This window comes from Rhopilema esculentum, chromosome 19 (assembly GCF_057945365.1).
Source record: "Rhopilema esculentum isolate cy_ngs chromosome 19, ASM5794536v1, whole genome shotgun sequence".
Lineage (NCBI taxonomy): Eukaryota > Metazoa > Cnidaria > Scyphozoa > Rhizostomeae > Rhizostomatidae > Rhopilema > Rhopilema esculentum.
Window position 1 is genome coordinate 5,439,845 of NC_142833.1, and position 12,963 is coordinate 5,452,807.

At 37.1% G+C, this 12,963-nt stretch overlaps 1 protein-coding gene across 2 annotated transcripts; it reads left to right on the plus strand.

Moving 5' to 3' along the window:
• Positions 1-3,426: 3,426 nt before the first annotated feature.
• Positions 3,427-12,934, plus strand: LOC135688036 (protein Wnt-4). Of its 2 annotated transcripts, none has more exons than XM_065204721.2 (5): positions 3,427-3,553; positions 8,333-8,437; positions 9,692-9,936; positions 10,722-11,017; positions 11,552-12,934. In XM_065204721.2, the coding sequence occupies exons 2-5, from the start codon at positions 8,352-8,354 to the stop codon at positions 12,041-12,043; spliced, it is 1,119 nt and encodes a 372-aa protein (XP_065060793.2). In that variant the 5' UTR covers positions 3,427-3,553; positions 8,333-8,351; the 3' UTR covers positions 12,044-12,934. The 2 variants fall into 2 exon arrangements, with proteins under 2 accessions (XP_065060793.2, XP_065060794.2); XM_065204722.2 differs by lacking the exon at positions 3,427-3,553 and adding an exon at positions 7,049-8,111.
• Positions 12,935-12,963: the final 29 nt, after the last annotated feature.

Sequence of the window (12,963 nt, forward strand, 5' to 3'; positions counted from 1 at the left end):
GATTATTTTGAGAAAGTTGGTGAACACTTGCATTAAATTTCTACAGTCGTGTAAATATTACGAAAATATTTTAAAAGGAAATTCTTGACCTTCAAAATGACAGGAGATTGTCAATCGTGAAGTCACTCTCCAAACTTTATCAAAAAACCGTCCTAGAACTAGCTTGAGCTCCCCAGACGCCAGATACCTTAGTCTAGAACAAACCTTAAAGGAGGGTAATGGTGTAAACTTAATAATCAATGATGAGAAAGGTGTATAAGTACAAGTACAAGACCTTGCATTAGAAGAACCATAAACATTGTACCGCTATCAATTTCCTATATGAGGCAAATGCTCTAAGCTAAAGCCTTAATATGCCTTCGTTAATACCTTTTCTAGTTCATTTTTTAGTAATGATACTCAAATAAATGGATTATCCTATGCCTTGAATAGAATATCAACTTCACGATAACATCTGAGATTTATCGATGTGTTTGGTGCATCAAAGGCCCCGATAAGTGGCCGGCATCTTTTCACAATTACGGGAAAACAGTTACCCTTCACGACATAAGCCCCCAGCAACAAAGTACTCAACTGGATTTTATTTATCAAAGAGTGAAGACGTGCTGTTTTTATTAAGGGACATATAGAAACTAGCGACATTTATATGGCAGGGGTAAAAAGAACCTGAGTGTGAATTCAAAAGAATGGCAAAATTGTAAAGGTAGCACATCAGCTAGGATCTAAAGCTTTTGTTGAGGTTTATGTATAAATGCTACTACCCTGCTACAGAACTCTAGTATTTGCTAAAGTTCCTAGTCCATAATTTAATTATCTAGTCAAAACGTTCTGTCATCTGCTGCAGTAAATGCACTTGAAGTAGCTTGCATCTCGATTGGGGTTTTGATTCTTCATTTCCAATTGCATTAGGTGATTAGCTTGAACCTGAATGAAAAATAGCACTATGTTTGCAGATAGAGTACTTTATATCGTCATGACAAAAAAGCCAAGTTGACACAGATCTTTATAATGGCTAAGAACTGATTTCTTGCGAATAGTAAGAAAAGCAAATCTTTATCACAGGCAAGAGGCCTATTAAACATACAATTTAATTTAGCGAGTAACTCAAAGCTGTTATGTAACTGTTCTTGTCTAAAGAATTAGATGCTTCTTTCTATAAAGGAAAGATAAAGTATTTCTTTTAATGCATCTCAGATTTAAAAGATGAACTACAAAAAGTATTCCTACCTGTACAAAGATGATCTCAATTTGGCTGTGATTGAGGAACAAAAGCGCATGCATTTTTCTCACTGTGATTTGCCCCATGGTTCCAGAATTTATAAATCAAGCAAAAACTCTAGTAATCCTGTATTCTTTCACCTGTTATATATTTGCTTATTTCTAAAATATTTAACTGATTTTTCATAAATAGATATATTCATTCCCGTCTTTTAAGTTAAAATGGTCAAAACTAGTGTTTTTTTCGTCCAATGGTGTTTTATTTCGTCATCCACGAACAGCTCTGTTGATAACTTTTAGGACTTAGCTCTTAGTAACACCGGAAAACACTCTTTTTTAGGACTGAAAGTTCAATACTGTCTAGCTAAAAGAAGAGTCATGTTTGCCACGCCTGTTTCCCTATGCATTAGAAGCTTTCATTACTGCTGCTCGGGAGTTCCTGTTTATCTATTCGTCTTCGCTGCCTCAATAGTCACAGCAAAGGAAACGAAACCAATTTTTTAATCGATAGTTTCGCCATGCTCCAGTAGGGTCTGGCATTGGAATCGGTAGCAAACCAGACTGGCCACGGGTAAGAAGTTTCAACCACACTAGCTATGGATCACCTCAAATACAGTTAATCGTTGCTAAGCTGAAGTGCAGCCATGGTTGGGGTCCTTGTTGAGGAAAATGATTCTATACTACAATTATTAATTATTTCCCCATTTTGCTGGAAGGGCCTGTAATTTTTAAACTTACCTATCAGAAAGTCCAGTGGCAAAGTGGCAATCATACGTAGCGAGGTGGATCACCCCTTCCGCTGGAGCATCACATTTTAGGAACATATTCCCTTTAGCCCCCGCTCCTCTTTAAAATCCAAGTTCCATTGACCCCTTGAATGTATATCTTGAATGGTGACTACTATAAAAGAGTTTCTCTTGCTTTTTGCAACTTCATTTGCATATCACCTAGTATCTTTACAAGGAGTTGAGTTTCATTAATCACCTTACATTTCTCCATTCAGAGTTTTGATAAATTCTTTCAAATAAACATAATTGATTCTCTTTTTCTATGCGATTTGAAATATGCAATATTACCTTTGATTCTAGATGAACAACGAATTGGAATCAAAAAGTTAAGTATCGTTCAACCTACAGGTAAGGTAGCAAAACTTCTGGCGTCAAATGTTGTTTGAATTTTTGTATTTGTATTTGAATTGTTGAAGACGTACCAAAAACTGTTTCTATTTTCTTCAGTTCTGGAGGAAGCCTGCTCTTAAAGGAAAGAGTTGTCGTAAAAAGAGGCTGAATAACTCAGTTTCAAATTTCACTTTTCAAAATCGTTGATGAATCATAAGATTGCTAAAAAGGCATTCTGGGAAGGCAGAGGAATCCTCAGAGAAAACGGGATATTTCACATCTTCAAGTGCATTTGATTCTTGGTATCGTGATTGCTTTCATCTAGCCGCCAATCAAATCCACTAGCATTAGTTATTCCGATTGAAGGAAATAACTAATTAGAAGGACTTTGTATGCTTTGGTATGAGTCGCTCGTACTGAACAATACTGTACGTCTTACGTGTTTTACCATTGTGATTGGTTCTAATTGATTGGAAATTGGCACGGTAATCAGAGATATCCCACACGAGGCGTACAGAGAAATCCGGACTATGGTACTGCTGGATTCATACAAGGAGCTAAGATGATAGAATTCGATTTACTTTAGGAATAAATAACTGTAGTAAAAAAGAATTTTTTCCTTGACAAAATAGATATTCAACTTAGGCTTATGACCAGTTGATAAAATGATGATCAGGACTGATAACGATGATTGATGGTGATTTGTGATTATGGTGTTGATGGCGACGAAGATAGGTGATTAAGATGATGGACTAATAATGCTAATGATTGACAATGATTTATAATGGAGGTTATCAAAATGGCTGATCTTGAGGGCGACGGCAGCGAAGGAGATGATGGCGATTATGATGATGGCGATTATGATGATGGCGATTTTTATGATGGCGATTATGATGATGGCGATTTTTATGATGGCGATTATTATGATGGTTATGATAATGAATATGACGAGGAATCTGTTTGTAGCCAAGGTGTCGATTTTCAATATGGTCTGGCTTTTAGCCTTGGCAGGTTTGCCTTACAAAGTCATCCTTTGCAATCGGATTAGTTCAGCTATCCGATTAGTGGGGGCTATTAGAAAAGAAAATCCATTCAAGCCACACATAATTGCAGGCCACATTTCTTTTATAAAAGGAGAAGTATTGACTCTCATGAGCATTCACGAGAATTTATTGGAATGAAGAAATAAAAGGATACTTCAGAAGTTACAGTGCCTGGTGAGATTGCTGTCAATATACACTCTGCTGTCAATAAATCATTCTTATTGATTATTTTCTGACCGTTTTATTTTATTTCCCTGACATTGTGTTCATCTCTGCTAACAATATACGATAATGTCTTAAGTCGATGTTCAGATGCTCAAATTAGAACAATTCAGATGAATCTACTGAACGATCATGTTAAATCTTTGTTTTATTAACTATACTGATGAGTATTACTTTAAAACCTTCACATTGCTGTTTTCTGCAAGGTGCTAGCCAGTTTGAATTATATTCAGTCTAAATTAACTGAACTTAACCTTCCGTTCTTTAATTTCTTCACTAAACAGCAAAGCATAGCACTTAAAACCAACACCTTGAGGTAACTCCCTCCAATTTTGACGGTGCTGAGTTTACGAAAGAACACTGACTTATGTGATATTTTAGCAAATAATAAATTCACGCGTATTTTACTCGCGTATTTTCTTCACCTTATGCTTTATGATGAGAACTCTACTCTAGATGAAGTTTCTTTAACAGGCTGTATTTCTTTATGAAGTTTAACAGCTTCATCATTCTCTGTTTGGAACTTTAGGCCCTGTTACACCATCAGATATTTTCATCATATATTTTTCAAATACTTATATCGTCTAATCGAGGAAGAGATTTTCTGCGCAATCGTTGTGACTTGTACTTTGCACGAAAATGAAAAATATATTCTACATATATGTTACATCCAATATTAGAATATTCAGCATTCTTAACTTTTCACATGAAATTATCTTTCAGGGCCAATAGAGTTTCTTTGCGTCTATATGCGCAGTTAGAACGACACATTTGCAAATTCACAGATTTTTAAATCTGTCACTCGTTGTATAGCCTGAAACTTTAACAAAACGAATTCAGTCTCTGGTTCTGTGTAGGCTTGTGACATACAATGGGCTGCATTCTTGCCCAAAGAAGTTTCAACCCACCCACTTCCAAGTCATAATTGTACGATCGCTTTCGTAGCTGATACCATCGAACAGGATCTTAGTCATCTGACAATATCTTGACAGGATCATATCTTACCTGTCATTTTCCTTCCTATTTTTCTATATATGTTCATGACAATGCATGGATAAGAGAACGTTAATCTCACGTATCGTTTATTGTGGAGAAGAACAAGGGGTATATTGTTAGGTGCGAGGATGGCTCAGTTGTTAGAGGCGCTGACTACAGATCCAGGTCCGTGGTTCGAGTCTCTGGCATGACTAAACTTTCACCCAGAGTAGGGAGAGTCGCCAGCTCTCTGTAATTCCAGGCGTAGGATTCATGAGGTGTGGTCACATCGAGAGGAAGGGCCAGGACACTGCTCGATAAGCATAGCTTCTCAGTGTTCTAAATACTACCTTCGGATGCTAGGTAGCAACAAATACAAATACAAAGGGTCTACTCGCACGGGGGTAAATAATTTGTAAACCATTGCATGCTATTATTGATCATCCTTGCCATTTTGATTTTTCGATGAAAAAAATGACAAATAACTTACTAGGAAAAGGTAATCGTACAAAAGTTATAGAAAAACTATGCGAACGGGTAAATAATATGTTGATATCATTTTTGCAATAGTTTATGCTACCGTGCCTGGTGTCGATACTGAGTTTTCAAACCTAATTTTTTTTCGATTATTAGATTCCTAGTAAATTAGCCGGTTTATTATTATTTCAGAATTTTTCGCGAGCTTAATCATAGACTTATCTCTGGTGCCAACCCAAAAGCTAGCCACAATGAAGGCATATTTGGCATTGCAAAGCGTTTAGAATAAGTGCATTATGATAGAAACCGAGAACACAGACCAAAGCGGGTAAAAAACAAACTCTTCTGCCAAATAGGGGTTTAAGTCTAATGACGATTGGGATGATGCTTTACAAAGCCACTTAAAAAGCTTTTTGTGTTCGAAATGAAATGTCACTTAAACGTAGACAACGTATTTACTGAAATGCGAAGCTGGATCATTGTCAACGTGTACCAGGTGACAGACAGGTGGCACTTTTTGTATTTCAGATTTATCTTATTAGCAATACAGATAACGCTTATAATTTGCGAAACTTGTTTTTTTACGAGAAAGCAATGTTTGATTCATTGATTTCAAAGAAAGATTCGATGGCACTAGAAACTGATGATAAGCTTATCAAAACTCGCATAGAATGCATTTAATTTATTTCCGTGTTATTGTAGCCCCTGCTGTGTCTCAGGGCTCTTGTCTAGGTCCGTTTTTATCTCCAAATTAAAAAATTCCAGCAAGAAAGCTATTCAAACACACTCTCTTTTTTTATAAGAACAATTTTATAAGAACACGAGCTTCAAAACTGGTCAAAAGTTAAGAACAAATTAAGAACAAGCTAAAGCTGAGCTTCTGCAAAATGCAATTTTGAACAACGTTTTTTCTCAAAATCGAGGCTTTTAGCGATGTGTGGGTTGCTTTGTCGGTGAATATTCAAATTTGTCAGCAAATTAAGGCTTTCTCATCCACTTTGTTGGCAAATGAGGCCTGAGCACCTCCTTAGAGCGAAAAAGCTAGCAATAGCACTGCTTACACCCTTTTAATTTAAGAACAAATTAAGAACAATCCAGCCTTAGATTTTCGAAAAAATTAAGAACAGTCAGCCTGAACTTGAATTTACTGGTTCTCATAAAAAAAGAGATTAGCCTCGTAAAGAGAATTTGATGGCTCAAATGTCTGTTTAAATGTACAAATGATGATGGACAGATTATGATTTTGACATGATGTTGAAAGGAGGCTGATACCTGCGGTCCCAGATACCCAAACCGGAGTTTCAAACAATGTTTAATGAAATGCTTTCAACATTCAATGTACCAACAGTTTCTAAAGGGGCCAAAATGCTAGGGTTTTAATCAGAGGCACAGTTGAATCGGAGTGAAATTTGGTGCTGAGCTCCCTCCCTTGGTAAGACCAAAGTAACCCTTCTTTGCTTATTTTATCCGATGGGCCCCTTGTTCTTTCCATGGCACGACTGCTCTAAATGGAACCTATATATCAGCATGAACAACTTTTTGAAATGAACATGGATTTTATCCAAAAAATACAGAACTTTCAAAATTTCCACCGACATGTAAATGATAGGACATATCGCTTTTGAAAATATAAAACAAAAATTTTTGTTGTCACGTTACGTTTTCAATGTTGGAAATTTTTTATACAGAAAGTAAAGGTTATCGAAGAATTCATATAACTCTTTGCCTTACTAAAACTGTAGCAGGGCCCACACCACCGGGGGGGGGGGGGCGGAGGGCCATGATCCCCACCTTTTTGCGAAGAGAGTAGTTTTAAAGCTGCAGTAAAAGAGAACAAAGCCTTGGCCTCCTACTTTTGCTAGCCCTAGCCTCTCTCACGTTCAAATTCGTGGCCTAGGCCCTGTGTAGGCTACGGGGGATGTTGGGTGTAAGATACTCCATCCCTTCCCAAGAGTCATAAATTTGCATACTTGAAAAATCTGTTTGCCGACATAAAGAAAGGTGTTAGTGACGATATGCATTCGACAGTTTTCATCCGGACGAACCGCCATCTCGAAATTTTCTAGCGCCACCCCTGGCTACGGTCAATTTAGTCGCTTGAGGTATCTAGAGGGGTACCCGAATATGTCTTGATAAAAAAGGACGCAGTATTTGTCCATTCTTAATGTTGCCGTGGTGTGGATGGACCTTGGCAGTTCGTTGGCTCTTGTCTACGTCATCAGTGACAGATGCTTCTGGAAACGAAAAAGACATACAGCAACGCATCATATTTTTCTCCAGGAGACTTCCGATATTGGGTCCTCCTAGGCCATAAAATATAAGCGGATCTGGTGAAGAAATTGCCAATGCATTGAAAAAGCCCCAACATTGTTTTACTTCGGCACGAACTTTTACAGCACTTCGTATCCTACCCGCTAAACGTTATACCAAGACGGGGTTCCAAACCTTGAATATGGGGATGAACTCTACACCCTATCCATTAATGCATCTTATCGATTGCTAAGAAAAGTGCCCTAAAGACTGGAAAAAGAACGCTTGTAAAGATGTACTTTGTAATGTGTCAGAAAGAGACGATGCTAATTAAAAAAAAATACGGAAAAGACAAGCCAAGAGAAGATAATAAAATGCAAATTGATACAGTAAAAGAACGACTGTGTACATGGAGGTTAAATGTTATTGCGACGTTCCGAGCATAACTCTTTATAACACTTCTGAGCGTGGTGTCGTACTTTCATATTTATCATTAATTCTCCGTACAACACGCCGAACAGCGTTGATTATCAAGCGAAGATAAGGTTCCATACCAATTGACAAATTTCACTTCGGTACACCGAGCTACGTATTTTTAGAAATCAAAATATTATTTTCAAATACCTTGCACATTTGAAAAATTCCAGGTTTATATGCCTAATGTATTTTCAGGGGAACTCAAATTGCCGCGACTTCAAATTTCTCAAAACCGTCCTCGCTCCTATTTTTATGAAGTTTCTTAACTGGTAAACATCTGGATAAAGCAACCTACAGTATTCACCTTTCACTTATTTCTGGAATCTCCGCGGTAACTTTGTCTCTCATCATATTTTCTTTCATCAATAGAACAATTATCATACACCAATTTTAAGGTTTATTCATCAAAAATGTCTTATACAAGACTGCCAAACATTTTTATCTCGACATATCTACGACGTATAAATTGCTAAATATAGCATTTTGATTTCAAAATATCTTAAAGCGGGCCTTTTTATGTCCACAATCAAATGAATTCTCGGCTTTTCTTAGGTCAAACGCAGATGGGAAGATGCCAGCAATGAACGTGAGAAACATGATGCTCTTCTTGGTTACATTATTACTGCTTTGCGAACACAATTTTAGCCAAGAATGGATGTACGTCTCATATTTTTTACTTGCAATATCAATTTCTCTTTCATTCTATTTGAAATCTCAAGTTTTTTTAATCAATTTATAAACAAGAATTGTTTTCATTTCCTTCAAAACTTTACATTACGACATAAACAACCTCCAGTAAGTATGGGCTGAGTATCAGCTTTTCTGTTTCTGTCAAAATTTATTTATTTTATGACGCTGCCACAAAATTTTGTATACAAAATTTTTTGATGAATTGCCCATAGCACTTTTTCCTACTTCAAACGACGCGTTTTATATGATTTTAACAACTTCAATGATATTCAATTGATTCCTATTAGATAGTTTACAAATATTTAAATCTATATCTAACATTGAGCGGAGGAGCAAGAATTGTAATGCAGTGGAATTAACGGACAATTATACAGCGGACATCTCTGTACAACGGACAATCACACTGGTCTGAAGGGTGCTCCTTTTATGAAGGCTTCACTGTAGCTAGAAATCATTCGAGTGGCTACTCCAGTCTTAATAAGGTCACTTTACCCACTTAATTATAAATCTAAAGCAACCTATTATATCAAATTCGCGTCCTCGTTTGTCGGAGATTGTGTTAATACTCTCAACCAAATTCTATTTTTTATTGGCTTTATTAAACAGAAAGCATCCCTAGATAACGATGTACTCTATCTTTCATTGTTTTTTATGGAATGTTGAAGAAAAATTCATGAAATGAATCAACAGCTGAATTTTAATGGCTTGAATTATTTAATCACGCAGGAAATTCCAGGCCACGCGAAATCAAAGAGCAAATATTTGTTGATATTCCCTTGATTCGAAAATGTTTCTATACCTGTTTTATCGCTTGCTGAAATATATTTCTTCTGTGTCGGAACACATTAAAGACTTCGGTAACGCAAAACTAAAAAATAGCGAATTCAAGTCTCAGGACGTATTATAGAGGTAAAGTAGAGATTGATTTTTAGCAGGCCAAAAAATGTGGTCTATAGCACACCCTTTTTATAATGTATTAAAAGAAAAGCAATGGTTGCCAAAGGCTTCTCAAAACTTTTTGTTCTGAGACTGATTCTCAAGAGGGGTGTCATACCCTTACCCCCACCATTGTGATGGTTCTGTGCTCTCTTGAAACCATCTATTACACGAAACTCATGGACGCGTCTTCCATTGTACGAATGTACCTGAACAGGAAAAACTCGAAGAAAATCTTTCTATTTACTCGAGCTTTGATTCCATACTTCCTCTTCCCTTTGGCAGTTTCACTGGTCTCAGCGGCCTTTCACAAAACCTGGCGACCAAACACGACTGTAGCAGATCGCTAGAGCCAGGTACCTATCGGCATATGCTTTGCAGACAGAAATTCTCCGGAATGCAAAGTATAAAACGTGGAACTAACATGGCATTCAGACAATGCGCAAAGCTTTTCAAATGGAGTCCCTGGAATTGCAGTGCCCTGAAGCCAGAAGGAGATACGGATTCCCCATTCGGTGAAGGGCTGAAAGGTCCGTTTTTTTAATTCTTTTTCTTGATTTTGTCTAGCCAAATTTCTTTCTTTTTTGATAAGCACCACTTTGGAGAATACGGTTTTATTTTCTTCTTGTCCTGTCAATTGTACACCTTCCATTAGCAGATTCTTGAAAATCTAGGCAATGAGAATGACTGAAGCGTGTCTGATGCAGGGGTATCATTTGAAAGGAAGGGGAAAGGGGAAAGCCCTTGTCCCTTCTGTCTTATCTGAAACTCTCGTTTTGTCGGATAAGCCAATAATCATATCCTTGCTTTTTACACAAGGTTGAAGAACGGATTTCAATTCTTTTTCCAAACAAAATAATTTCCGAGATAGCAAAGCATCTCAAGGCATTTTTGAACCAGCATTACTGTCGTAACAACCTCAATAAATGACGCTCTAATGGAATTGCATTTGGTTTTGCCCTACTAGTCACTTAAAATTTCGCGAAATTGAACATCGTGTTTCTTTTATACCAGCTCTTTACATAAAACGTTTCTACAAAATATATCTTTTTATCATTGTTGGCTAACATACACCGAAGTCTGGGTATACAAGAAATGCCTAAAATGCAAACAATATGTTTTTGAAGAAAATTATTGCTGAAGAAACAGATTTGCAAACTGGTCTGTCCAGGTATGAACAGTTACTTGATGATGGCATTAAGCGTGAAAATCGGAGTAGCAGCTTAGAACCGCCCAGCTTTAAAAACAAAATAGCGACTGTCAATAGGTGTGTATCTATATTGCTGTATGCTAAAAATGCTTCTTTTATTACTAGGGACGAAAGAAGCTGCATTTATCAGTGCGTTGTTCGCAGCAAGTGTTGTTCATGCGATCACAACCGACTGTAGAGATGGGAGAATCGAAGGATGCGAGTGCGACAGGGGACAGCATCCAAACAACGTTTATGGGGTCAGTGGTTTTGTAGCGGGCTGCAGTGAAAACATCAAATATGGCATCGCTTTCTCGGAGAGATTCCTCGATACAGCAGAACTGATGGATCGTCATCGCCGGCCAAGGACGTCAAAAGACATTCTGTCGATGAATATTCATAACTACAGGGTTGGACGTAAGGTACACTCCGTCTTTGCAGTATTAGTGGCAATTTGATTTCGCATTAGCTTTCAGCTGTTAAGTACAGCGTTACACGTAAAAATATTCTAAAAAACTGGGGCTGGTTTTGGTCATTCGCAAAATGTTCTAAATATACTGCCCGAGCCGCATTCTGAACTTGTGTTTATCTTGATTGATTGTACTAACGGGACCTTTCGGCATGATTATGGTTCCTTCTTCTCGGGAGTCATCTTTTATTACGGGAGTCATCTGTAAGTATCTTTATACATGCTTACTGTGTATAAAACTTTAGAATATGTTTCCTCGGGACACCTTGTGGCCTGTAAGAACGTTTAAGAAATGTCCATCAAAGTTTAGAGCCTCGATCCAGGATTTTTCGATCTATGTTCTGACGTTTTAAACTCTGAAGAGTGTCAGACGAAAAGCTTTAGTTTACTAAATGTTTGCTTTTTTCAAAGCAATTTTCAAATTTTTTAATTGCTTAATTTGTCTACACATTCATTTACCATGATTGCTTGAATAAATTCTTCATAGATTGCCAGAGAGAGCATGAGAAAAACCTGTAAATGTCATGGAATGTCCGGCACATGTGCCACAAAAGTCTGCTTTAAGCAACTGCCACCGTTCGATGAGATTGCTAAACGAATAAAGAAAAAATACGAACATGCAACGTATGCAAGAGTCTCGAGGAACAGCTGGAAACCGGGAAGGGTTAGTCTCGTTCCAGTCTGGCCTACACTAAAAAAGATTGGTATTGGTGACTTGGTTTATCTTATACCTTCGCCAAATTACTGCAACCATAACAAAACGCTGGGAATTCTGGGTACACCTGGCAGACGATGCAAAGTCAGTAAGACTAATTCAATTCAAACATACCCAGAGCATTGCAAAATGTTATGCTGCGGGCGTAGTTATTACAGTGTTAAAAAGATCGTCAAAGAGAACTGTCATTGCAAATTCACTTGGTGTTGCAACGTTGAGTGCAAAACGTGTTACAAAACTAAAGAGTTACATTTTTGCAAATAGACGCCCAGTTCGGTTTGATGACATCATAAAGAGCTAGCAGTTTTGATGATGTCTTTAAACGCTAGCAATGTTGGCAATATCTATGAAGAAGGTTATTCGCTACAAGAACAGTGAGTACTATACTCTTCCAGTTGAAACCGAAGGCGTGGTTAAGAATGTAGTTACCAACAAAACTTCAAATGGCAATCATTTGCTAGATAACTGATCAACAAGAGATTTCCATGGACATTTGATAGTCTGGACTACGTAGTGACTGTATGCTTTGAAGCGTTGAAAAAATGTGGGTACTGTAGATAGACTTGACTACTAGAACAATGTTATACTAGTATGTGAGACAGTAAATGTTCTATGTGCTGCCCCGGAGCTAATTAGTTGTATTAAGAATTTTTATATAAAGTCAGTATTAATGGGCTGAAGAATGAGCAGTTTTATTAGCAGATGCAAAGACACTGGTATGTGACTTGACATGTAGCAATGTATCATACCTCACCAAAATCGTTTTTATAACATGACAAAATAAGCAACAAAACTTGGATGCAAAAAGTTTGTTGCTCTTAGAATTGGGCTTGTAAAAACCAATAGTGCAAAAAAGGCTGTTTTATTCTTAGCTGTGTAAATTTTAGATACATTTTAGTTTTAGAGAGAAACATACAGATTATGACAGTACATTTCATATCTGCCATCTAAATGGCCTTTTAATATCCTTGTACTACAGTGCACGTTAAATTTTTAGTATGATGTATTAGATGTCAACAATATATGTAAATTACGGCAGAAGATGCACCAGAGATAGTAGTAACTGCCTTACGTGAGGTATTTAACGATTTAAATATTTCTAGATTAGCAATACCTTTCCACGCACGATAAATGAAAGAATCGGAAGTTCATAAATCTGTGTATTTTGTTCGCCACGGACAGGG